The sequence below is a fragment of the Neurospora hispaniola genome (assembly GCF_033458365.1).
Source record: "Neurospora hispaniola strain FGSC 10403 chromosome Unknown B0T23scaffold_9, whole genome shotgun sequence".
NCBI classification, from domain to species: domain Eukaryota; kingdom Fungi; phylum Ascomycota; class Sordariomycetes; order Sordariales; family Sordariaceae; genus Neurospora; species Neurospora hispaniola.
The window spans coordinates 831,374-857,824 of NW_026944414.1; the positions used below are offsets into that span (position 1 = coordinate 831,374).

The following is a 26,451-nucleotide window of genomic DNA, read 5'->3' on the forward strand; positions in this document are numbered from 1 at the left end:
ACGTTATTCGTATGTCCCACATATCTTGAAAGTATGCATGAGGTGGTAACGTAGTTGGTGGTTGGTGGTTGCCAGTTGTCAAGCGGTCGAAAACCTCATCCTCGCTGATTGAATGTCTTGGGTGCTCCAATGTCGTGATATGCATGGCTGTAGTGTCTGGAATCCACGGACATGGACTGTCGAGAGTTCACAGCTGCTCGTCCACCTAGTTATCACTGCAATGAGTGATTCCTGCCGGGACATCGGCCTTGCATACCTATGATCAAATGGCCATGTGACCCAACAAGGCTGAAGCCTTCTCGGGCAACAACCTGAGCACGCGCAGCTGACAAATGATAGACAGCAAGCATATTACTCGACGGATGGACATCAAGGTAAGCGGCGGCCAGTCTTGAGTAAAGAAGGATGTTGAACCCATCATCGATCGGCCTTGTCAACCATTATAGTAACTACACCACTCATATAGTGACTGATTATTCGCCCTAATATAAAACTTATCAAGCGTAGGTTGTTACTGCATTGCAGAACGTGGTCTAAAAACCTGACTCTAGGTATGCACACCGCTTGCCACTTTCCTTCGTTCCTTTCCTTTCCTTTGGTTGCTACCAATGCATCACTTCACTTCAGTTCACTTATGTTCGGCGCTCGCTTTATTCGTCTAGTATAGATCGACCCATGGCTAGATGTCGCTTATGATCTTCTAGTGCGCTTTAACTCCTTTCCCACTGAGAAAGAAAAACTCATCGCTCTTGCGTGTGGTATAAATTTAGGGGCTTGAAGTTACACGCGCAAACCCATTTCAACCACTCTTCTCTTTCCAACCTCCACGACGTTTGGCACGTTGTATTCCCTAACTACTAGTGTCATCCTCGCTTTCGGTAGTCACGATCTGGCCTTTGACGAAGTGACTGACTTCGGGGGCGATGGAGTTGAGGAAGTCTTTGTCTCTGTAAACGGGTATGGTTAGCTGACGTGCTTCATTGTCCGAGGCGCAAGGGAAAAGGTGCAATAGAAGGTAAAGACTTACTTTCCAACAAGGGTAACTGTGTTATGCTTGTCCCCCCATCGGGGGTAGCTTCCAACCTTGACGCCCTTGGGCTCAACTCTCGCTGCCAGCTCAGTGAGATAAGCGGCAATAGCGCTCTCAGGGAGTGGCGTGGAGATGGTAACTCTGGAAATACCTTTGCCGTCGGGATCGACTAGGCGCGGTTGGATGGAAGGCTTGAGGCCGTCTAGGAGTTTCTCGACTGTGGAGCATTCGTTAGCGTTCGCTTTGTACAATTTTCCTCGACACTGCTTCGAATTCTGTGACGATGGGAAAGGGAAACATACACAACCTAGGCACGCCCGGCAAGATGTGCACATTTCCATTGACCACCGCAACTGGCACCCAAAGTTCCTTGCAAGGAAAGAGGAACTGCTTCGCCGGGTCTCTGTTGACGTCTGTCGGTAGCTCCACCATGCGGAGCTTTGCAGTGAGAACGGGCGATGGCTCGTCCCAGTTGAACGGTGGCTCGCCCTTGCGGGGAACAGAAAGCTTTTTCATGAGTTCAAAAGCCTCCTCGTTCAGCTTGAGAGGCAGACCGAAGGCTTTGGCTATCGATTGGTAGGTAATGTCGTCGTGGGTGGGGCCGATGCCTCCGCTATTGTTTGATGAGGTCAATGATGCGTCCTGGACACTCGAAGAAAACTCGGTGTTGGTAGTACCTGGTGACTACAAAGTCGTAGCGGTCACTCATACGGCGGACAGCCTCGACGATTTCATCTTCGTCGTCGGCGATGACTTCAATCCTCTTGAGATTCTGATACGGGGCATCTACAGTGAGCTTGGTTCTTCCCGGGACACTGGAGTGGAGGGTTGGAACTCACAATTCCCAAATTGAAGCACCATTTTGCCATGTAGTTGGAATTGGTCTTTGATAAGTCAGTATTGACGCTTAATGGCAAGAATTTATGAGTTCTTTACTTACATCTTTGGTCTATATAACAGCGGAGGACAGATGTTAGTCTCATCTTTGACTGTCACCCTACTAGGTGTAGCACGTATCAACTGGACCTGCCTTTCCACCCAAAACCTCATCACCAATAATCAAACATGCTGCTGTATGAATAGTCCGCGCATTGCGCTCATCTGCCGTGACTGTTGACCCCATGATGCTGTTGAAGAATCCTGCTGAAGTCCGGCGCGGAGCTGATGTTGATGGGGCAACAAATGACGTTATCGCTGGCCGTAACAAGTGCCAAGCAACCTGGGATAAACGAGAGAACATGAAGGTTTTATGTCCAAGAGAAGTTTGTCTTGTAAGACAAGACTGTTTTTTTGGGATTGAAATAACTGAAGAGAGGATTGAGGGGAAAGTCCACTGCAAGATCACAACGGCAACGGGGGGAATGAGATTGGGGTCTCCGGCTTGTGTTGCCCGATGCTTGGTTGCGGCACTGGTGCCTGCCATCGCCGTCCATTAACACGATCCCCGCCCAGTGAAGAAGGCCAGGCGGCGCTTTCCCCGCTCCGTTTTAGCGGGTCAAGCTGTTAAGCTTTCGCGGGCCAGTGGCCGGGACAGCCCCGCCATCAGCGAGGAATCGATAACAGCTTACGCTACGGGGGCAGATACCTTAGCTGTTGAGCTGTGGACTTGGCAGTGATGCCATGCGGGGCCGACTTGCGTCCCTAGGACGGGAGCCTGAACGAGGGCGGTGTCTTCGACAGGACAGCTCAATGCGACATCTTTTCGAGCGTCAACTCTTTGGCTATCCCTAAACTTCGCGACATTGCCTGTTACTCTTTCGATTTACCTTGTGACCTCTTCCTTTTGCCCTCCGAATCTTACGCGTTCGACCGACCTGAAAACAGCTCTTCACAATGGTGCGCCGCCGCTTTCCTACCTGTCGCAACATCCGATCCATCCACACCACCAGCTCCTCTCTCCAGTTTCCAAGCTGTTGAACGAAAGCGCCTCGAGATGCTTCATTACCATAGCTGATGCCGAGAATGCCAGGCCTCCGAAGCAAGACTTTACACTTTCTCCCAAGAAACCAAAGACCACCTGCGCAAGTTCCGCCTCGGGACTTCGCGCTCCAACGACCCTCAGGCCGTCATCTGTATGTATGTTCCCATTGTCCCCTTACTCCCCTGACTCTGTCTCTGGATACCGGTACAGCAAGTCAAGAACTAAACGATTTATTGCGCAAAACAGACCTGATCGATAAGACAACCAAAGAAATCAAGCAAGACGACGACAAAGTTGTATACAAGACCCTCGAGGAAATCGGCGATGACCTGCCCGATCACAGCCCGAGATTCGTACTGCTGAGCTATCCCCTAACTCTTGTAAGCCGCCCAGCTCGTCGAACATATATCCAACTGGTCTGCGCGAAGAATGATTGAGTGTATGGAACAAAAGAGAACTACGACTGACGATGGACGTGGAACAGCCCTCCGGCCGACTATCGGTGCCCTACGTTATGCTCTACTACATGCCCTCGACATGCAACAGCGCGATGCGCATGTTGTACGCGGGCGCCAAGGAGCTGATGCGCAACACGAGCGAGGTGACCAAGATTATTGATATTGAGTCGCCGGAAGAGCTGGAAGAGATTCCGGCCAAGCTTGGGGCTGCTTAGACGTGTGGTAATAAGGGCAGGCCGTGGAGAGGACAGTAGGGGGCGCCGAGCTGACAGCCTAATCGTGGATGGATGGACAGACACAAAGGTTGGTCTCCAGAGCGACCAACAGGGCCCGATGATGGTTTCACACAGAGCTGGCAACTGGGGTGAATCACAAGCAAAGGGAGGCTAATTGGATTGGGAAGACAAAGTGCAGCCAGATGCTGGATCATTCATGATCTACTCGTTATATAAACGCCGTGATATCCCAACCTTACAAAGCCAAAAAGCAGTACCTGAACTCCACCCATGCTATGGCCATTACTCCGCTCAAGCGTCATCCTCCGCCGGCATCACCACCTCCGGATCCAAGCCCATCTCCGTCGCCAGCCCCTTGACCACCCCCTTCAAGGCCCGACACGCCGGGCTATCCGGGAAGCTATCAAAGAAGCTCTCGCCATAATCGCACGCCATACCAATCCTCGGATCAAGCGGCACGCTCCCCAAAAACGCGATCCCCATCTCCTCCGCCAGCTTCCTCCCGCCACCTGTCGTTGCCTTAAAGATCTCGCTCTCGTGCGTGCACTTGGGGCACACAAACCCGCTCATATTCTCCACCAATCCCAGAACCTTGATCCCCGCCTTTCGGCAGAAATCAATCTCCTTCCTGACATCCAACAGGGACACTTCCTGTGGCGTGGTGACCATCACGGCGCCATCGATCCCGCTCTCCTTCAGGTACGTGTTCACGCTCAAATGCTCATCCGACGTGCCGGGCGGCGTATCCACCAACAAGAAATCCAAATCGCCCCATTCCACATCCTTGAGGAATTGCTTGATCAAGCCGTTCTTCTTGGGCCCGCGCCAAATAATCGCGTCGTCGCGGTTCGGCAGCATGAACTGGATGCTCATGACAGCTAGATTATCCATTGCCCATGCTGGACTCCAGCCCGTGCTGGACACATGAATTGTCTCCCCCTCCACACCCAACATCTTTGGTATCGAAGGGCCGCAAATATCGGTATCCATTACGCCCACCGTTTGTTCGGCATTAGTCGCAAAGGCGTGCGCTAGTAGACTGGTGAATGTGGACTTGCCGACGCCGCCCTTGCCGGAGAGGATCAAGATCTTGTGTTTGACGCCCGACAGACGCGCTGTGATCAAAGGGATGTCGGGGTCGGGACCCTTGGGCGCGGTGGCGCAGATGGCTTGGTTCGGACACCCGGCGCAGGAGTCGGCGGTGCCGGCTTGTTGGGATTCGGGGCCGGGACAGTGTTCGGGTTCGGGGGCGACGAGTTGGGGCTTTTGCGGGTTGGCGAGGACGGAGGCGACGGAGTCGGGCTCGGCCTCGAGGGAGGGAGCCATTTTGAAGATTTGGCTAGCGGAGCTAGGTCGGTCGCGCAGCTATTTTGGTCTTAGGTGTATGTTTGTATATTGTGAATGTGAGTTTGAGTAGGTGCCGTTGTAGTCGGCGAGCTGGTCGTTGTAGATGTATAGTTAAATATCAATAATATTGGGTTTGTCGTCGACACAGGAAGAATGATTTAACAGCTGCTTAGAAATCGGGCTTAGAAATTAGTTTAGTGTATAGAGTCAACGCCATTCGCCTCCCCTCCACTCCACTGGACTTTTGGCGGCGGGGCTTATCTTATCGTGCACGGAGGTACGGGCACCACCTCCACCTTACATGGACGTTGCTTGCCTCCGATTTTCGCGGAAAGGCGGGGCCGCTAACACGGGACACCTACCCGGAATCCTGCCTCCACCGATCGCGGAACAGGACTGCCCTTGCTCGCCTCGTTGAAGCTTCTGTTAGACCCTTCGTTCGGCATGGGGTTTTTGAGTTGGTCAAGAGAGAAGAAGACTGTGAAGGTCGTGGTACGTCTTTATTGCTTGAGCAACACAACTAGTATGGGAATCATACAATTTCGCTGTGAAGACAAGTTGAAAACACCTCCCCCTCGCTAGCACTGTACAGTAAGTAGCTCGGCCGGATGACAGGTCGCGTGCCGCTTTAGCCCCGTCCCATAATTTGCATTACATAGTGTACAAGATAGAAGGTTAGCTTTGGCCAAAACCATATCATCCATACTGTTCTATCAACAGCTTCGACAGCCATCTTTCCTCCGTGTTCTTCGCATATCAGATGATATCCATCATGCTTCCATCCCTAGTGATCCAAAGATTTTGAAATGTTTAGGGCTGAGAGCCTTGCTCCGAGACAGCCAGGACATCCCGACTTCATCAAGTGGACTTGCGGTTCGGGCCTGGAAATGACTCCGCCGGTACCTGGCCGTCGTCGGGCAAGGCTTTCGTTATCCACTGGTGAAGCGGCGTTCTTGTGTCCTGAACAGATCGAATATCAGATGCGCTCAACTTGTGATTGGATGCTATCAAAGATCTGGAGTGGTATCGAGCACCACTAGACTACACCATGATACCTTGATGATCCAACAGCCAACAGCCAACAAACTGGTGGATGGACCATTTGCTCCAGTTGGCCACAGATGATATGTGATCGTGCCGTAACCTTCGGAAGCAAATACCTACCGTAGACAGATAGACAAGTCCGGTGCCGAGGCGGCCCAGGCAGCTCCATTTGTTTCTTTTTCTTCTCTAGCGCCATTACATCACTTTTCTGCCAAGTACCACGATGAGAGATCAGAGTCAGAATAGGCCTACTACAGGGGGAAGGAGTTGACTGAATAAACCGGGACCAAGCTGCACAAGCTCAGGTTCGGGTGAGAGATGGACCCTGCAGTACGGCCGTCACCCACCTTCCAAATTCTGGTCAGACGGCGCGTGGTTGGGAAATGTCGAATCTAGCGCGCCGAGCTAGTGCTGAGTGAGGACAAATCGGGGCGGGTCACGGCCTTGAAATACACCATTCGCCAGTCCAGTATATCGGCGCCTCCGCACCGCCTCCGCTCCTGACCTCCGCGCATGGCCGCTGATGCAGGTCGCAGCACGAAAAGTCTCCATGGACGGTCGGATTGTGTGTCCACTCGCTTCCAGCCCAACCGCATCGTCGAATGAGAGGCGCGAGCCCAATGGTCTCTATGGGGCGGCCTATGGGGAGCAAATGGGGAACCATGGCCCATGGCCGGCTGCGAAAAAAGATAATAATCCCGACCGCGGCTTGATTTTCGCCTATGTGTGTGAGTGTTAGTGTGTGTGTGTGAGTGTGTGTGATTTCTCACATCTTGTTCCGTCTCTCTGCCGGAGGAGGTCTGTCTGCTCTGTTTTGCTGTTGATGCCATACTACTTATGGTGCCGCCCACGTATTGTCGAGTGTGGTAACATTGCAGCGCGATACAGCAGGTAACAACGAGTCAAGTGAACCGGCAGCAGCTCTCCTTGCGACGTTCAGGTCAGCCTTGCGAAAGCGAGGCAACCGGGGTAGAGAGAAATGATGTCGTCGTCGTCCAAACCGCTTACAAGTCGGAAATCCCTGCGGGGATTGAGCATGTTCACCAAGGACGGGAATTTCAGCGATCCAGGCACACCGACAACTCCAGGAGCACCAGGAACACCCAGGACACCAGACACACCAAACAGGCGCGGCACTCCGACTCGGACCGATCGTAACGGCCGTGACCGTACCGAGCGCAACACCGCACGAAACGGGGCAACAAGAAGACCGGGGACGCCTTCCGCTTCCATGTCGGGGTTCTTCAAGATGGAAGGCACGAGCGCCGCCGATGTGGGCCCCGCAGGACCGGTACCCGCCGCCAGAGATGCGGTCCGAACAGAAGGAACGGCCGATACGGTACGGCGCGCTTCCTCGGCAAGAACCGCACAGCGACCCAGAGAACCTTCTCAATTGGGCGCCCACATTTCACGGCCTCCCTCTCGCATGCCCTCGGTTCCAGGGCCACCTCGACAGCCCAACCAACCCGTGACGCCCTCTCTGCTCAATCCAACTGTGTACACGCCTCCCACCAGAGAGCAACGAGCTGCCGCAGCCGCGTCGCGAGGTGATCGCAACAATTCAACCTCTTCTGCTCCCGGCGGCAGTCACCAGCTTACCTCCTCCGTCAGCTTCCCTGCGCAGGGACACCCATCCCGTCCAATGCACCGAAGCAGACCCTCGGCGCCCGAAAATGGCCAACGCACGAATGCCTGGGAGGACTCAACGGTTGCGTCCATATTTGGCGACCATGAAAGCAGGGATGGAAGATCAGAAAGTGCCCACGAGCGCCAGGTAAACGGAGCTCAACACCCCCAGCTTGTGCGGGGCCGTCACTACAGCGACACTGCATTTCCTCGCTCAAACAGCCAGGCACAACATCCAGCCGTCGCCCAACAACCCAAGTCTGCACGACCCACGCTCGACCACGATGAGAACCTACCATTTGTTATCGGCGAAGGTGGTATCCTCACCGTGGTTGAGGCCCCGCGAAGCCGCAACGATCCTGATGCTGTCGCCCTAAACAAGACCATCGAAGCTATCACCAAGGAGCGGGAGCCCACCATCAAGATCGAGGATGAATATGAGGGTGATCGCGCAGCTTTCAACTCAACACCCACCAAACAACTTGGGGCCTTCCAGCGCGCACGGCTTCCCCACCGCGACCCGAGGAAAGCAGGATCAGTAAGAGGTGGCCAGGGCGGATACACATCAGACATGCAATCCCCAGGGAGGTCCTCGGATGCCGGCGGGGACCTGGAGAAGAGCCGAATCGAACAACGTCTACGCCGTGAGCGTGAACACGAGCGTCTGCGCGAACAGGAAAGGGAGAAGGAACGGATCCGCAAGGAGGCCGAGCGACGCGAACGCGAACGCCAGCGCAAGCATGAGATCCAACATCAGCGCAGCACCGTCTTTGACGACCTCACCCCCGTCGAGTCCGAAGCACCACCGCTTCCCACACCCAACTTCAATAACACACAAGCTGCTGTTGTCCCTAGCAGCAGCAGCGGCTTTGATATCGACGCCTCCTCGCCTGGCAACGTCACACCCAAAGCGTCCGGCTCGCGCCATCTTCGCCCGTCGCAGATACCGAGCCAGCAGCCACTCCCTCCCCAACTCAAAGACGCCTCGATTGCTCTGGCGCGAACCACCAGCCGCCGAGCAAAGGAGAAGGAAGTTCAAAAACCACAGCAACCACCAAAGCCCGCCGTCGCCTCTCCATTGCCCATCCTAGATCAGGCCAAAAAGCGCCGCCTTTCCACCCTGGACTATGACGATGCCCAACTCTACCAAATGCCCTATACCACCCTCCTCACTCAGTCCTTTGACGAAGACCCGCAAGAAGAGGCCCTTAAGCAACAAGCTCAAGCCACCACCAAACTCCAACAAGATGACCGTCCTCCAGCAAACGCAACCCTTGAAGACAAACTCCAACACTACAAGACCAAACCTTCGGCTCAACAAGCCGAGTTCTTTACGCACATGAAAATTGACGAGTGGGACGACGCGGGCGATTGGTTTCTGGACCAGTTTACGTCTGTGGTCAAGAGGATCAAGGACGCGAGGAGGGCGAAGAGGAAGATGGTGGAGGAGTTTGAGGTGGAGATCGCCGAGAGACAGGGATCGGTTAAGAGCAAGATTGAGAAGATTGGACGGACACTGGAGAATTTGAAAGAGGAGGGAAAGACGATGATGCAGGGGAAGGAGATGGATTTGGAGGATTAGTCGTTCCAGTTGTCGTCGATTGCTGCTGAGGAGGTGGGCTAGTTTCATTGTAGCAAGTCATTGACTTGACGAGATAGACCCTGTGGGATTAATACTTTGTAGGTTTTATTTTGGCATGGCGTTCTGGTACGGGAAAGGTGTGAGAAAGGGACGGGAAGGAACTGGAACAGGAACATAAATACCCCCTTTTTGTAGGATGTGTAATGTTCGAGGCTGGGTTGGCCGTGGATGTTTGCTTTTATCGCCGATGTGGACTCTTCTTCAAGGTAATTATTTACTCTCTGCTCAAGACACTGCGAGATTGACGTCACATAATGTTTTGAGATAAAACCAGAATTATGGCTGGCACCTTTGAATCGTCTTGAAGTGGTGATTGATATCCCGTCTTATACGATGATGTGCCCGCCACCCTATAAAAACACCCATCACTCCCGCTCCCAGCAAGCCACGAACCTCCAATCCGGGTATCAATCAAACCAGTACCATAAACCAGTAAACCACCAACCAGTTTTCCATCGATCCCTCCCATCCCTCAAATAACCATATGCTCCACCACCCCTCTATCCCTCCCCACCACCATCCTCAACTGCCGTCCCCTCTTCTCTTCATCCCCCTTAAAAACCCCCTGCCTAACCCCTTCCTCATACAGCTCATAAGCAGGAAAATACCCATCCACAAACTTGCGCACCATGTCAGCACTCATCCCCGTCCCCTTTTCGCGGCGCAACTGCTCTTCCTGCTCCAGCCGCCACTCATACACCCACTCCAGATCTTGCGCATCAATATGAATAAAAGCGTTGAACTGGTCCCATACTGGCTCGTACTCCTTCAATCGCTCGTTGATGAAAAGGAGGTGTTCCAACTTGTGGTGCGACAGGGTCTTGTAGGATTTGAGGTCCAAGTACTTGGTGGAGATGGTAGCAGGGGGAAGGGAGCGGAAGCCGGTTAGCCAGCCTTCTAGAAGCAAAACGCGAACGGTGCGGTGTTGTGGGGCGGAGAGGTTCGGGTCGTTGATGGCGGGGAAGGTGGAAGCGGGTAGGCGGTCGCCGAGGCCGTGGTGGGCGGATTTGTCGTAGAGGGGGAGGTGCGTTGGGTGGGAGGAGATGATGGATGAGAGAAAGGAGAGGAGGAGGGGGATGTCGTGGGTTCCTAAAGGATCATGGGGGAGATGGTTAGTAACGGAAAGGGTTGAGGTGGAAGGGTGGTGTCGTATGGAGGAAAAGTTGGGGGAGAGAAAAGAGAGGGGAGTAAGGGGAAGGGGGAATGATGGAGGTTATGTGGGAGTGATATGAAGTAGGAGGGGAATTAAGTAGAAGAGATGAAGAAGATGAGGGGAGGATCCACTCCAAGTGGAAAAGAAAGAGATCATATAGAGAGAAGGCTGAATGGGGAGACGGGTAAGGCGAGGCCATTAACAAGGCCGCAAAGACTGATTCTACTGGGGATCCACATGTCTCGTTGGGGTAATAAGTAAACAAACGACACAGGGGTTAACCGCATCACAGCTCTGCCCAGCACGACCGACACTTGGTCTTCTCACACTGACACCAACTACGCCCGATATTGAACATAACTTGTATATGAAGGAAAATCGAAAACTCACCAGGTTCCCCCCGATACTGCACCAACGCGTTATCGCTATTCTCCTCCGCCAATTTCAGTTGATCCTCATGCGTCAGATAAAAATCGTCGATCGACACAACCAGCGTATTCAGTCCTTCCCTCTCCTGCAATGTCTCGGCCAGGGCTTTGACCAGCGTCGTCTTGCCTACTCCCTGGACGCCGTTCAGTCCGATGATAAAAGGACGCGGGTTCGCTTCGTTTGCGTGCAAGGCGTTGTACTCGGCGATCTTGGAGAGGATGAAGGGGATGCAGAGCGGGGATTTGTCGTCTATGATGCGTGATTGGGGTGAGGGGGTCGGGTTGACGCCCGAGCTGGAGGATGTGGAGGTAGACGTGGAGGTGGCGGTGGTGGGTTGGGAGGAGATGGAGTCTATTGTGTCCATCATTTTGGCGACTTGTATTTTGGTTTTTTTTTTTCTTTTGGTTATTTATTGAGTTGGTAGAGCGGCCACACTTTTTTCATCTTTTATTTCTGTTGTGAAAGTGGTGAGAGAACGATGGTCAACATGAGGCTCGCGGTAAACGGCGAATGACGACATTGGCGCGGTTGAAAGTGCTGTGGGGTAACGAAGGTGTGTGGGGGTAAACATGGGGCGATTGCCGTCTCCGCGTTTTAGATCCCGTGCCGTTGATTCCTAATCCGGAGCCGGAGATGGAAAGAGGCGCCGACACTTTGATCCTGTCCTTACAACGACTTGCTCTGGTGGAGGAATTGTCGCGAAAGGCAAGGCTGATGACAGACAGGGCTCTGAGGAGGGCATTGTATGTTGTTGTATTTTTCTTTGGTTAATCCGTCTTTTTGGGGATCGGTTTTGGGGAACTGGGTCCACTTGGAGAAGATGAAGAGCTGAGGCTCGAATGAAACTCAAGAGGACACTTCGGAGAATCACCTTTTTCACCCAGAAAACGGGAAGAGCTGGAATTGGTCGCCTGATATCAATGTTCGAGTGCGTCCATCAACATACAATTCATGTGACTGCCCAGGCCAAGGATCCCTCGCCAAAGGCACATATATGCCTGAAACCGAGCTGCTCCGCATCGTTTGAATGTTCGTTTGGCGTCTACTCAGCCAGCGTCATCATCTGCATCGCGACTCTGGGAGTTTGAATCAGTTCCTCAGCCAAGTCATGCCGAGTCATATCGCTGCAACTGCGTACAGCCTTCATGTCAAGATGGCTTTCGGATAACTCTAGGCACATATTCACCCGCTGGTGCTGCTCTGGAATGAAGTCTTGGACGATCTGGCGACTTCCAATGTCCAGCTTGACTCAATACGACATGTACTTTATCCCCGTTCTGTTCCTGGGAGCTCGGCGATCTTGTGAAAGTTTGTGAGACGCGACGCGACTGACCGGAAGGATACTTTCCCCGGCCTGGTTACACTGCCAGTGGTGTGCAGAAGAGTTGCATGTGATGTTGAGACGTGCAAGAAACGAATGGGGAAGAACAGGGGAAGGGCATGAACACCCCGCTCTCGGCAAAACCACAGTGTGGAGCATTGTTGAGGCATCCCATTGGCTGACATGGCTGCATCTGTGGACATGCCGTTCTGCCTCGGCTCAGCTTACAGCGCCTGGCAGCACCTCGCTTCCCCCACGGCAACAGCCTGTCCACTTGCCGACCCGACGTCAAGGTCGGTCGACCATGACGGGATCCAGTTATTCCTATTAAGTGCCGGGACCAGCCAGCGCATCTTCACCACCACATTCCGTTCCATCCTCCCTTCCTCCTCGTCCCATCCATCCCCTTCTTCTCTTGTTATTTGCTCTATACTCAGTGCTTACTATACCCAGACGTGTTGTGCGAATCTGCCTTTTCTTTGTTGTTTGTCGTTTGTTTCTAGCACCATCTCCCACCACATACACATACCCCACCCGCATTCAACATGGCTGAGCAATTGAGGTTTGACGGCCAGGTCGTCGTTGTCACCGGCGCCGGCGGTGGTCTTGGTAAGGCCTACTGCCTCTTCTTCGGCTCGCGCGGTGCTTCCGTTGTCGTCAACGATCTCGGTGCTTCCTTCAAGGGCGAGGGCAATTCTACAAAGGTAAACATTTCCCCTACTCAATGCGCTACCGCCGCCACCGTCTGTCATTCACCATCACATGCTAACGAGTACGCAACAGGCTGCCGATGTGGTTGTCAACGAGATCAAGGCCGCTGGCGGCAAGGCCGTCGCCAACTACGACAGCGTCGAGAACGGCGACAAGATCATCGAGACCGCCATCAAGGAGTTCGGCCGCATCGATATCCTCATCAACAACGCCGGTATTCTCCGCGACATCTCCTTCAAGAACATGAAGGATGAGGACTGGGACCTCATCTTCAAGGTCCACGTAAAGGGCTCCTACAAGACAGCCCGCGCCGCCTGGCCCTACTTCCGCAAGCAAAAGTTCGGTCGCGTCATCAACACCGCCTCTGCCGCCGGTCTCTTCGGCAACTTCGGCCAGGCCAACTACTCGGCCGCCAAGCTCGCCATGGTTGGTTTCACCGAGACCCTCGCCAAGGAGGGCCTCAAGTACAACATCATCTCTAACGTCATTGCTCCTATCGCTGCCAGCCGTATGACCGAGACCGTTATGCCCCCTGACCTTCTTGCCCTTATGAAGCCTGAGTGGGTTGTTCCCCTCGTTGCCGTCCTTGTCCACAAGAACAACACCAGTGAGACCGGCTCCATCTTCGAGGTTGGTGGTGGTCACGTCGCCAAGCTCCGTTGGGAGCGCTCTTCCGGTCTTCTCCTCAAGGCCGATGAGAGCTACACCCCTGGCGCCATCATCAAGAAGTGGGATCAGGTCACCGACTTTTCCAACCCCCAGTACCCTACCGGTCCCAACGACTTCCTTGCCCTCCTCGAGGAGTCCCTCAAGCTCGGCCCCAACGACCCCGGTGAGAAGGTGGACTTCAAGGGCCGTGTTGCCCTTGTCACTGGCGGCGGTGCTGGTATCGGCCGCGCCTACTGCTTGGCTTTCGCCAGGGCTGGAGCCTCCGTTGTTGTTAACGACCTTGTCAACCCTGACGATGTCGTTAACGAGATCAAGAAGATGGGTGGCAAGGCTGTTGGTGCCAAGTTCTCCGCTGAGGACGGTGATGCCGTCGTCAAGGCCGCCATTGATGCCTTTGGCCGCATCGATATCGTTGTCAACAACGCCGGCATTCTCCGTGACAAGGCTTTCCACAACATGGATGACAGCCTCTGGGATCCCGTCATGAACGTTCACGCCCGCGGTACCTACAAGGTCACCAAGGCTGCTTGGCCCTACTTCCTCAAGCAAAAGTATGGCCGTGTTCTTAACACTACCTCTACTTCTGGTATCTATGGCAACTTTGGCCAGGCCAACTACTCTGCTGCCGTAAGTTCTTGTCCTTTGGGTGTCCATTGAATGCTTGCTAACATGTGTAGAAATGCGCCATCCTTGGTTTCTCCCGCGCCATTGCTCTCGAGGGTGCCAAGTACAACATCTATGTCAACACCATTGCCCCCAACGCTGGTACTGCCATGACTAAGACCATCCTTCCCGAGGAGCTCGTCCAGGCTTTCAAGCCCGACTACGTTGCTCCCCTTGTCCTTGCTCTCTGCAGCGACAAGGTTCCCAAGAAGCCCACTGGTGGTCTCTACGAGGTCGGCTCCGGTTGGTGCGGCCAGACCAGGTGGCAGCGCTCTGGCGGCCACGGCTTCCCCGTCGACGTCCCTCTTACCCCCGAGGAGGTCGTCAAGCACTGGAACGATATCGTCACCTTCGACTCCCGTGCCGACCACCCCGAGAAGGCCTCCGACAGCATTGAGAAGATCATGGCCAACATGGAGAACCGTGTCGGCGAGGGCAAGGTATGATTCCCTTCTTCCTGCTGCCACGACAGAATGTCATGTAATTTTCCGTTCCCCCATGTATAATAGCCATATATACCTAGTGTAGAATACTTGAATAATTGTTAACGACTCATCTTTTTCTCCTGTAGTCTGGCGCTGCCGAGAACGAGCACCTTGCCGCCATCAAGAAGTTCACCGGCGTCGAAGGTAAGGGCACCGAGTACACCTTCACCGAGCGTGACGTCTGCCTCTACAACCTCGGAATCGGCGCCAAGCGCACCGACATCAAGTACATCTTCGAGGGCAACGAGGACTTCGAGGTCGTCCCCACCTTCGGCGTCATCCCTCCCTTCAACACCGAGATGCCCTTCTCTTTTGACGACATCGTCCCCAACTTCTCCCCCATGATGCTCCTCCACGGCGAACAGTACCTCGAGGTCCGCAAGTACCCTATCCCCACCTCGGGCCGTCTCGTCTCCAAGGGCAAGCTCCTCGAGGTCGTCGACAAGGGCTCCGCCGCCATCGTCAAGCAAGGAATCACCACCTTCAACGCCGAAACCGGCGAGGAGCTCTTCTACAACGAGATGACCGTCTTCCTCCGTGGCTGCGGTGGCTTTGGCGGTCAGAAGAAGCCCGCCGATCGTGGCGCTTCCACCGCCGCTAACAAACCCCCCGCTCGCTCGCCCGACGCCGTCGTTGAGGTCCAGACCACTGAGGAGCAGGCTGCCATCTACCGTCTCAGCGGCGATTACAACCCCCTCCATGTCGATCCTGCTTTTGCCAAGGTGGGCGGCTTCGAGGTCCCTATCCTTCACGGTCTCTGCTCGTTCGGTATCGCTGGCAAGGCCGTTTATGAGAAGTACGGCAAGTTCAAGAACATCAAGGTCAGGTTTGCAGGTACCGTCAACCCTGGCCAGACGCTGGTGACGGAGATGTGGAAGGAGGGCAACAAGGTGGTGTTCCAGACCAAGGTTAAGGAGACGGGCAAGTTGGCTATTAGTGGTGCCGCTGCTGAGCTTGCTTAGGCTTGGTTAGGTCAATAAGTGGTGGGGAGGTGAATGTGTAAAAAATATGACGAAAAGTAATGGTGGTTTGGGATTTGGTTGGGATCTTGGTCAAGCGATTTTTTACGAGCTACGAATACCATTTAGTGTATATCAGTTGTTATTCTGTCACGTCCAAATGAGATGTAGCGTTTGACTTGCAGCTGACAATGACACGGAACTCCACACACGAGTCTCACCACACGGATGGTGGAGATCTAGGGGCATCCCAAGCGGGACTCGGAAGCATTGCCTCGAGAAGTATAGGCGATCCATGAAGAGCTATATGCATTTCTTCTTGGATCATACGCCTTTCATGACAATGTATATGGGTATGTTGAAGAAATGAACGCAGTTCTTGACGCACAACATGCGTTTGACCAGGAATAATATGCGTTTCTAACATTACGATATATGTTTGGGGGTTGTGTGTAAGCCCTCGGGATCTTAGTCGCAATCCTGCGAACCAGGGCTTATGGCCAAAAAAATTAAAAAATAAAATTAAAAGAATTAAAAATAATAGTAAAAATCAGACACCAAGAAAGTAATTAAAAAAAGAGCTTGACTTACCGCACCGTCCCTAATGTCCTCGCGCACCTTTTTTGACTTCACGCACCACATGTTAGCTGTCATAATTACAAGCCGTTTTCCCATAGAAATTTCGGTATTTTCAATGTTTTTGAGCATCATAGTACATCAAATTAAAGAAGGGTACATCAAATTAAGAGGGTACGCCAAGTCATAAGGGTGCGCCAAATCATCTAGTAATATTTTATAATATTGAGCAAGCAATAATATCTCGATTTTTATAATAATATTAAGGCTCTGTGAGGCTCTATAAGGTTTTCAACTATTTATAACTAGTAGATTACTCTAACTACCCGGCTATACTCTACATAAATCCGGATCTTCTAAGCAATCTTCTAATAAGTAAATTTATTTAACTTCTTCGTCTATTACCTCCTTCTCCCTTCTTTTAATTACAGCCCGCTTCCTCCAATCTATTACTACGTAATCTAAAATAATAAAGTATTCTTTTTTAATATTATTATTATTAACCGCGCTCAATAGGGAGTTTAGTAGAGAGTCCAGCACTAGAGTAATACACTTGCAGGAAGTATATACTAAACGGTTAGAGGAGGCTAGAACTCTCGCCTTACCTTTACCTAATCCCTTTAATTTACCCCTCTTACATTTTAGCAACTACTCTAACGGTTGGCTATTATTACTAATAATAATATACTCTTAATTAGCAATATTAACAGTATCGAAAATCTCTAAACTAAAACCAAAGACTTCAACTCGAAAATAGTCACGTCTTACGCCGCAGGGAATACAGCCACCTTTCCTAACTCGAATTGCCCTATAGGAACCTCGGGCTCCTTTACTAACACTAGCAATAGGGGTAAGGACAACGGCTTTATTACTAAAGGGACTATACTAATTCTTTAACTTCCCTTTAGGAATTGTTTTAGTTGCCGAAATAATACGGAAATACTAGTCTTAAATATTTAGTACCTCCTTAAAATACTAGAAAAAATAGTAATCGATTTTATTAATTAATATTTTCTAGGGATTATCGTAATTATACCGTTTTAATAATTCGTAAGCACATAGCAAGCTATACTAGTCTCTAAAGTTACCGCGGTAGGAGGGAAGCTCTTAAAGGTGGGGGTTGCGATTTAACCGTATCGTATTAGACGCCTTTATATACTATTCTATCAATATATTTAAACCCTAATTAATTATTTAAAATTTATAGTCGCCTAATTAACCCTTCTATAAATATTTACAATATACCCAAGTACTAAACAAAGCAATACCCTCCTTATATAAATTATAACGCTTCTAAATAATAATTTTAGTAGTATAGAATACTTTATTGAGACCCGCGCGGACTAATAGTCCTTCTACTTTAATACTAATATTAGTAGATTCATTAGGGGAGGTAGTCCTACTACCGAAATTAAAATTGATTTTAATATAGTAGCTTACCTACTCTAGTTTACTAAGTATAAACTCGTCGTCGATATACTTTAATAATCTTAACTAGGTCTCTCTAAAACTAGTATCTATAAGCCGTTTAGCGTTAATAAAGACAGTCGAGTCGCCGCTAAATATCATATATTGCCAGCAAATAAAGAAGGTAATCTTCGTTTATACTATTTAGGTGGGCATAGATCTTATTTAAACTTTGGTTCTAGCGGCGGTATATATTTTCTAGTACTTTCGTTAAAGCCTCTCGAAATTAGAATTGTTACTAGAATCGTTACTAGAATTATTACTTTACCAGGGTTGGGCAGATTAGGGGGGTTGGGGGGAGGGAGACTATAAGGGTAACTATAAAGGAGACTATAAGGGTAACTGTAAGGGAAATTAGGGGAGAAAGCGTAAGCCATATCCACCTTGGCGGGTACCCCTCCCTCTACCTCTCCCTCTACTTCTACCGTATTAGGAACCGTACCTTTAATAACCGCCTTCTTTTACTTTATTCCTCTGCTAATACTTCTTAATAGTAGTAATAATATTATTATTAAAATACTATATACAACGCTACCGCTATCGACTAGGGAATATAGACTATAGAGTAGCAATAAGCTGTACGTCTCTATTTATAATAAAGACCTCCGGTAATAGGATTTCTAACTCCTCTATTACGCCCCGCAATTACTTAAAATATTATTTGAATCCCTCCTCCTCTTTCTTATTATTAATAAGATACTAAAAGATAGGAGCGGTAGTATGTATAGACGTAATAATAACGCTTATAACTAACGGTTTATAGAATCTATTAATTTTATAAATAACGTCGATTATTAATACGTAGGGATACCACCGCTACAAAAATTCCTGCTCCTTAAATACTTAAAACGCTGAGTGAAATATAGTACTATCGTTATTATTAAAGTCAGTATTAGCGTAAATAACCGACCGGTTATTATTGCCAAGCTCTGCCTCCTTCTTTAATAATTGTACGAAATTTTAGATATTAGTATAGTTAGCTTACTACTCTTTACAGGTACGGAAGTGTATATTAGAATAATTTTTAATAATAAATAGAAATTCTAAATACTTACGCTTAATAAACTATTTAACGTGTTAGGAGGCTAAGAGCCCGTATACAGAAACACCTCAGCGGCTGCTACTCCCCTTCGTTAATTGAAGCGTAGGATCATTTACAATAATACTTATATCAGGTCGGGCTCGCAGGAAGGATAATCCGGCACCGCGCCGAGGCGCTAGACTAGTATAAGGCTCCATAATACTCGTTAGTAAATAAATAGAATTTGTATAAGTATAAAAGAGGTTTAATAGAGTATATTTTATTGTAGTCGGTAATTATTAATATATTTTTAGATTGACCCTTAATTTACCGTCCCCTACGTATAGCTACGACTATAATTACCTTAGCCTACCTTTCGCTTATATTCCTAATAAATTAATAATTCTTCTTCTAAGAATTAAACCGATACTATTAAAATACATATACGTAGCGGCCGGTCTATTTCTCGTACTACTAAAGTTATTCTTTATTCCTTTTATACTATTACCCCTATAATTACTATAATTAAAATAATCTAACCTCCTCCGCCCTTATTATAATAATACTAGCCTACTATAGAGTCCGTTAAAGAAGATAGTAACGAAGATTACCCCCCTATACCGCCCCGGACTCTCTGTTCGTATCCCCAAACCTCGGAAATTAATAAATTCGTATATAAATAATAATTATTCGAATTTTAGTTCGCTATAATTAAGTTCCTCCTTAATTATTTCCCTTTGTATATATTCTAATAGGAGTAATTTGTATTCGTAGGCCTCGCTAAATAAAATTTAATAGAAAATTACCCTCCTATCCCTACCGGGTTCTATTATTAGGACTACCTCTTCTATAATTAAATTTGTATTTCTATTATATCTCCTTTTACTACCCCTTCGTCGGTAGTTATTACTATAATTACCCCTTTATTAACTGCGGCTATACTAACCTATATTAAATACCGTCCTAAATATAATATTATTAAATTCACTAGCGAAAGTTTCTTATAATTACGGAACTACCTCTATAATATCAATATATACTTTTAAGAATACTCCTATACTTCCCTCTTATTCGCTATTAATTATATTAAAAGTAATCCTAAAAATATATAAATTAAATATATATTAGCTCTCTATAGTAAATTTAGGTATAATGCTATTTGTAATACGCCTACGTAGAACGACCTCTATACTTTCTTAAAGACTAAATATAATAATAATATTTAAGCTATTAAACGATCCGCTCTTAATAAATTCGAATATATATAATAAGGTACTTTAAAAACTATTTATAATTTTTATAATTATTATTATACTAAAAAATTTAATTTATTGTATAATTAATCGGAATATACTTAAATTATTATTTAAATTAACTAATTATATTCCCTCTTTAAATAAAGTATCCTCTTAATAGTTAATATTAATATAATAAATAAAGTAGTAGCGTATATAGAATAGTTAGAAAGCTTAGAGAGTATTGAATTATTTATATTATATTGTTAATATTAAGTATTTTTAGGGTATAATCCGTTATTTTCTTTATTTTCGCACCCTCTTACCTCCTCTTCGAATATCCTTTTTTAATTATCCTATAGTAATAACCCCTCCGATTTTCCCTATCGCCCCCCTACTATTTTTTAAATGAATCCCAATCTTATTTATTCCTTTTATTATTAAAAAGGTTATATGTATAATCGGTATACTTAGCCGAAATTATTAAATACTTATTACGAATATAGTATAATGGGCTATTTTATAATAGTATACCCGAATTAAATTTATTATAATTGTAATTAAATTGGCTATTTAGTACGGAATTACTTTATCCCTATAGGTACCCCTTTATATAGAGCGAACGCCGAACTGATTGTAATTAGAGTGGTAGTTATAATTGTTTAGGATAATGTAAGTAGATTATAGATATACTTAGAGATGAGGTTGTTAATAAGGATTTATAGAGATTGGCGGAATATGTAAGGGTTAATAGATTTGGGCGTAGAATTAAATCTAATTAATAGGTATTTATTCCTATTAAATACGAAAATTAATTTAATATTCTATTATTTTATTAATTTCTCCCTTCGGCCTATTCCTATATATAGTGTAACTATTTATTTTATTAGAATAAGTAATTCCTATAGTACTAAGCGGATAAAGCGAATTATTTTTATTATAATTAAATCCCCGGCCGTAAAAATTATTTTCGGTTATTCCTAACTTTATAAATAGAATCCTAATATTAATTAGTAATAATAATTATTTTAGTTTCGTATCGAGGCTAGCAATCTTATATTAAATATAATATTAGCGAAGGAAATATACAATGCTATAGCCGTTCTAGCGGGGCTATAGTAGAATTCAATTCTACTATTAGACCTTTAAGAAATAGTAAAGGTAAAGGAGGGTTTCCGCCCTCCTATATATACGAATATTTTATTCGAAATCCCCTCTTCCTTAGTATTAGAATTTATAACCCTATTTATTATAATAGAATCGGCCGAATCGTCTCCAATCTTTACCCCCCCGGTAAAAGTTTTTTAAATAGTATTTAACGGCGTTTACCCCACTCTAATACCCCCTGCGGGGCTAGTATTACTATAACCCCTAGAATTATTAAAGGAAATAAAAGGCGAATCCGCCGTCCCCGAACTAATTATTTTACTAGAATATAAAGAATTCTAATTAATATTCGAAACCTTAATTATACCCCTACCCCAATATAATCGGTTAAAATATTGTATTAATCTAATTAAGGGGGAGTTAACGCCTTAAGGACTGATTTATATATTGAACGTTAAGGAATTAGAAGTATTATATAAATAATTAATAGAAGTACTCTAGAAGGGGTAGATTCGTCCCTCTATTAACCTAGCGGGCGTTCCTATTATCTTCGTTCTAAAGAAGGGTAGAAAATTAAAACTCTATATTAATTTTAAGATATTAAATAAGGTTATAAAAAAAAATCGGACGGCGTTACCCCTTATTTAAAAGATTTTAAATCGATTATTATTAATTAAAATTTTTATAAAATTAGATTTAAAGGACGTATACTATAGAATTCAAATTCAAGAGGGGGATAAAGAAAAAACGGTATTTCGTATAAAGTATAAATACTATAAATTTTTAATTATATTAATAGGATTAATAAATATACTAGCGATATTTTAAATATATATTAATAATATATTAGTAGGGCTAATAAATATTATATATATTATTTACTTTAATAATATCCTAATTTATAGTAAAAACGAAGAAGACTACATTAATTATATTAAGGAAATCCTTTAATAACTATAAGATCGTGACCTTTATATAAATTTAAGTAAATACGAATTTTATATAAAGCGAGTATTATTCTTAGAATATATTATTTCCCTAGAAGGCGTAATAATAGATTTAGAGAAGGTGGTAGTAATAGCGGAATAGGAGGCTCCAGCAAGTATTTATAATATTTAGGTCTTCTTAGGGTTTATAGGATTCTATTAACGCTTTATAATATTATATTTTAAAATAATTACGCTCCTAATAGAATTATTAAAGGGGGATAAACGGAGGCTGTTCGAACTTATAAGGGAAGTAGAAGAAATATTCGCGGAATTTAAAAAGCGGTTCTAGGAAGCTTTTATATTATACTATTTCGACCCGGCGTTATAAATCCAAATAGAGACAGACGCATTAAACTTTATAATCGGGGCGGTTTTTATATAACTATATAATAATAAATAATATTTAATAATTTTTTTTTCGAAGAAGAAATCGCCGGAGGAAATTAGGTATAAGGTTGGGAATAGAAAGTTATTAATAGTCGTAAGAATATTAAAAGCGTAAAGGTAATATTTATTATATATAAATAAATTGTTCCTAGTAATTATAGATTATTTGAATTTATAATATTTTTAAGAAAAGGAGTGGGCTAGTACGAGGTAGAATTAGTAAGTGTTAGAATTAGCGGTATATAATTTTAAGATTAAATATTATCCGAGAAAATTAAATTTAGCGGATAGGTTATCGAAGAAACTATAATTATAAGGAGAAGAATAGAAGGTAGGGGGCGATTACCTATTAATAAAAATTATTAAAGGGGGCGAAGAGAAGGGTCGGGCGATAAAGGAAAGTTAAATAGCGAAAGCGCTAGTAAAATAGGTAATTTTAATTAAAAAAGAGATTTGGAGGATAGTAGTAGAAGAAAGGGAATAGTAATAGAATATAGGCGAAATAGAAGAGGGTTGGGCGTTGGAGGATGAAGGGGTTAAATTGCGGAAAGAAAAATAAAGTTTATAGGGGGAGGGCGAATTAAATAGGGAAGAGAGGAAGTGAAAGGGAGTTGAAAGTAATAGTAGAAAGAATAGAGTAGTAAGGAAGAGGGTAAAATTTATAAACGAAACCGCCGTTAAATTAAAAAAAGAGGATGAAAATATTATTATAGGAAATATAGGCGGGTATATAATAGTAGTAAGGGTATAAAAGGACAAAGAATAGCTACTATTATTAGGATAATAATTATTAGAAGTATAGAAGGAAGACCTATTTATTATTAAAGAAATATAGAAGAATAGCGAAGGGAGGAGATAGGCAAAGAATTAAAAGATAAGGGAAGATAGAATTCTATAATATTAATATTAAATCTATATCCTAGAATAGATATAGGCCGAACTATTCTATACTTACTATAATATAATAATAGTAGAATACCCGGGTTAGAGGAAAACGTTGAAATATATTAATTAATTCTATTATTAACCTACTATTATAATTAATATTAAATTATATATCCGCGAATATCTAATATATTAGAAGGCTAAGCTTCGCAATTACCGATTATATAGGCTATTAAAATTATTACTTATCCCTACTATCCCCTAGTAAAATATTTCGTACAATTTTATTACTAGAGTACTAAAATTATTTAACTCTATATTTAATCGGACCTACAATGCAATCCTTATTATTATTAACCGCTTTACTAAATACGCTTTATATATCCCTATATAAAAAATAATTAATACTTAACAATTTATATTCCTTTTTTAATAAAATGTTTTTTAATAATTTAACTTCCCGGATTCGATTATATTAAATAGAGGCAACCTTTTTATAAATTAATTTTAGAAGATTTATTATAAATTCCTAAATATTCGTAAATGCTTCAATACAATCTAATACCCCCAAATGGACGGATAAATAGAAAAGTAAAATTAGAATTTAGAATTATACTTCTAAATCTTTTATAATATAAAATAGGTCGATTAGGCCAAAAAAATTATATTAGCGCAATAAACGTATAATAATTATTTTTATACTATTATTAGAAAGTCCCCCTCGGAATTACTCTTTAAGTATTATCCTCGGGGATTAATAGACTTAAAGTGAAGGTAGAGAATAATTTTTTTAATAATAATTATTAATCGGATTAACGAATTATTTTGTAGGCGGTTAGAAATTGTAGCGGCTTTAGAAATTATTAATTAGAAATACGTAAAATAGTATAATAAAATTTAGAAGCTAAAGGAGTTTAATATTAGAAATTAGGTTTTACTTAATATAAAATATATTAAATAACGCTACTTAAGTATTAAATTAGTAGATAAGTTTTTAGGACCCTTTTAAATTACTAAGGTCGTTAGGGAAAAGAAGATAGTATACTAATTCGTATTCCCTACGTATTACCAGATCTACCTAATATTCCCTATTATTCTATTAGAGCCGTACTATAGGGATCCCGCTATAATAACGCCGCAAAGGGAAATTATAAATATTAAGGAGGATAATATTTAGTATAAAGTCGAGGCGATTGCGAAGTATCGTAGATCTAGTTACTAACGTTAATTCTAAATTAAATAGAAAGGGTATCCGGACGATAAAAATTCGTAGGTTTTATAAGAAGATATAAATTGCCCGGACCTTTTTAAAAAATACGAGGCTAGGGAAATATAATGGCGGTGTACTAGTAGCAGGCCGACTATTAAATTGATAAAGGTTAATTAAATAGTAGGAGGAGAATAATAATTATTTAAAAACCTAGAGCAGAGATATAAAATATAAATATAAGCCGTAAAATAAAGATGTAAGACGTAGATGTAAAACGTAAAATATAGATGTAAAACGCGGACGTAAGACGTAAGACGTAAATATAAAATGTAGATGTAAAATGCAAGACGTAAATGTAAGACGTAGGTGTAAGACGTAAGACGCAGACGTAAGACGTAGACGTAAAACGTAGGTGTAAAACGTAAGATGTAAATGTAAAACGTAGACGTAAGACGTAAGACGTAGACGCAAGACGTAAATGTGAAATGTAAGATGTAGACGTAAGATATAAATATAAGACGTAAAATACAGATATAAAACGTAAATGTAAGATGTAGATGTAAGGTGTAAAGTAGGGAAGTGAAAATAGAAATGTAAAGTGGAAATGCAAAGTAGAAATGTTAAAGGAGATAAAAAATAGGAAGGGAAGGTAATTTAATTTAATATAGGATATTAATAAAGTACTAAATAGAATATAGTTTATATTTTCTATTATTACCCTAAATAAAAAAATCCTCGGCGGTGTCCGCTATTATTAATATAAGATTAGAACCTATAATTTTAGAAGGAATATTCCTATACGCTACTACGCCTATTGATAATATTTATAGATATTATTTTATATTATTTATTTATAATCCTCTTTTGTGAATTTTAATAATTTATTTAATTTCCTATCTATAAATGCTAATTTCCTATTAATTGTTTAATATTAGGGATTCTAATTACAATTAAGGGAGGGGGTAATATAAATAGGAAAATTCAATACGGAAATATTTATAGGAAAACCGCTATTATTAGTAATAGGACTGTTAATAAGGGCTATTAAATTGATATTAGTATTAATATTATTAATACTATAGTAGCTAAATTTCGAATAGTCCTTATAATTAAAGTTCCTAATTCGGAATATATTAGGTAACGTCGTAGGGAGACTATTATTAATAAGGCGCACTTATATTATAATTTAAAACGCTACTACGGACCGATGTAACCGCTATAGGAGGAGGGTAAATAGAGGGCTATTAATATTAATAAAGTGTATAATTTTGGCTGCTATATCCTATATATTATTCTGGAGGTTATAAATACTGTAGGGGATTTCGAGTATATAGCGGTATAGCGATAGCGAATATTGCGATCTCTTGTTGAATTTTAAAAGGAGAAGACGTTAATAAAAAAAAAAAAAAAAAAAAAAAAAAAAAAAAAAAAAAAAAAAAAAAAAAATAGGGGAGATAATAAGGAGAAGATAGCGTACCTTTAATCTAGCAAATATACGTACCAATTAGACGGAATACTTTATATAAATTTAGGGTTAGGGCGCTAGTAAATGCTTAGGCTAAAGCGATACTATATTCTAAATAGGCGAAGGGGCGGATATTACTAAAAAATAAAAAAAGAATAGCTAATTAAAAGTTAGTTATAAGCGTAAGGCGAGAGGAAGGAAAGGACGGGGCGAAAAGGAAGAAAATAAGGAGGAAAAGCGAATATACTAATTAAATTTATAAGGGAAATAGGAATTAATATATAAATATATAGTAGAAATATATATATTTATAATAGGGGGTAATTTAAATAAAGGGGTAAGCGAAGCGGCCATAAAGTTAAGGGAGGAAATAATAAATATAATTATAAAAGTAAGAATAGAAAGAAGAAAAAAG

General features: G+C 44.3%; 6 protein-coding genes across 6 annotated transcripts; 3 read left to right on the forward strand and 3 right to left on the reverse strand.

Moving 5' to 3' along the window:
* Positions 1-850: 850 nt before the first annotated feature.
* Positions 851-2,153, reverse strand: B0T23DRAFT_432534 (MoaB/Mog domain-containing protein; the record flags this gene model as incomplete). Its single annotated transcript, XM_062840388.1, has 7 exons — positions 851-947; positions 1,028-1,247; positions 1,333-1,643; positions 1,708-1,802; positions 1,870-1,914; positions 1,971-1,979; positions 2,052-2,153. 7 exons carry the CDS (start codon positions 2,151-2,153, stop codon positions 851-853), a joined length of 879 nt encoding a protein of 292 aa, XP_062688724.1.
* Positions 2,154-2,585: 432 nt separating this feature from the next.
* B0T23DRAFT_242783 (uncharacterized protein) lies at positions 2,586-3,830 on the forward strand. Its single transcript, XM_062834057.1, has 5 exons — positions 2,586-2,866; positions 3,000-3,102; positions 3,198-3,331; positions 3,436-3,712; positions 3,813-3,830. Exons 1-4 carry the CDS (start codon positions 2,864-2,866, stop codon positions 3,622-3,624), a joined length of 429 nt encoding a protein of 142 aa, XP_062688725.1. The 5' UTR covers positions 2,586-2,863; the 3' UTR covers positions 3,625-3,712; positions 3,813-3,830.
* Positions 3,831-3,936: 106 nt separating this feature from the next.
* B0T23DRAFT_325955 (cytosolic Fe-S cluster assembly factor NBP35) lies at positions 3,937-4,971 on the reverse strand (the record flags this gene model as incomplete). Its single annotated transcript, XM_062835534.1, has 1 exon — positions 3,937-4,971. One exon carries the CDS (start codon positions 4,969-4,971, stop codon positions 3,937-3,939), a length of 1,035 nt encoding a protein of 344 aa, XP_062688726.1.
* A 1,802-nt stretch (positions 4,972-6,773) lies between these two features.
* Positions 6,774-9,398, forward strand: B0T23DRAFT_242828 (extracellular mutant protein 11-domain-containing protein). Its single transcript, XM_062834058.1, has one exon. It carries the CDS (start codon positions 7,016-7,018, stop codon positions 9,242-9,244), a length of 2,229 nt encoding a protein of 742 aa, XP_062688727.1. The 5' UTR covers positions 6,774-7,015; the 3' UTR covers positions 9,245-9,398.
* Positions 9,398-11,253, reverse strand: B0T23DRAFT_448707 (P-loop containing nucleoside triphosphate hydrolase protein; the record flags this gene model as incomplete). Its single annotated transcript, XM_062841057.1, has 3 exons — positions 9,398-9,873; positions 9,913-10,393; positions 10,848-11,253. 3 exons carry the CDS (start codon positions 11,251-11,253, stop codon positions 9,777-9,779), a joined length of 984 nt encoding a protein of 327 aa, XP_062688728.1. The 3' UTR covers positions 9,398-9,776.
* A 1,209-nt stretch (positions 11,254-12,462) lies between these two features.
* On the forward strand, positions 12,463-15,953 carry B0T23DRAFT_389274 (3-hydroxyacyl-CoA dehydrogenase). The gene is made up of 4 exons (XM_062837801.1): positions 12,463-12,911; positions 12,991-14,214; positions 14,265-14,690; positions 14,822-15,953. The coding sequence occupies exons 1-4, from the start codon at positions 12,753-12,755 to the stop codon at positions 15,695-15,697; spliced, it is 2,685 nt and encodes an 894-aa protein (XP_062688729.1). The 5' UTR covers positions 12,463-12,752; the 3' UTR covers positions 15,698-15,953.
* The last annotated feature ends 10,498 nt before the right edge of the window (positions 15,954-26,451 follow it).

Excerpts from the sequence above, each read along its gene's own strand:
- B0T23DRAFT_242783 (XM_062834057.1), top strand. Across the intron at positions 3,103-3,197 it reads CGACCCTCAGGCCGTCATCT|ACCTGATCGATAAGACAACC; the intron begins GTATGTATGTTC and ends TGCGCAAAACAG. Across the intron at positions 3,332-3,435 it reads TGAGCTATCCCCTAACTCTT|CCCTCCGGCCGACTATCGGT; the intron begins GTAAGCCGCCCA and ends GACGTGGAACAG.
- B0T23DRAFT_242828 (XM_062834058.1), top strand. The coding sequence starts at position 7,016 with ATGATGTCGTCGTCGTCCAAACCGCTTACAAGTCGGAAATCCCTGCGG.
- B0T23DRAFT_389274 (XM_062837801.1), top strand. The coding sequence starts at position 12,753 with ATGGCTGAGCAATTGAGGTTTGACGGCCAGGTCGTCGTTGTCACCGGC. Across the intron at positions 12,912-12,990 it reads GCGAGGGCAATTCTACAAAG|GCTGCCGATGTGGTTGTCAA; the intron begins GTAAACATTTCC and ends AGTACGCAACAG. Across the intron at positions 14,691-14,821 it reads ACCGTGTCGGCGAGGGCAAG|TCTGGCGCTGCCGAGAACGA; the intron begins GTATGATTCCCT and ends TTTCTCCTGTAG.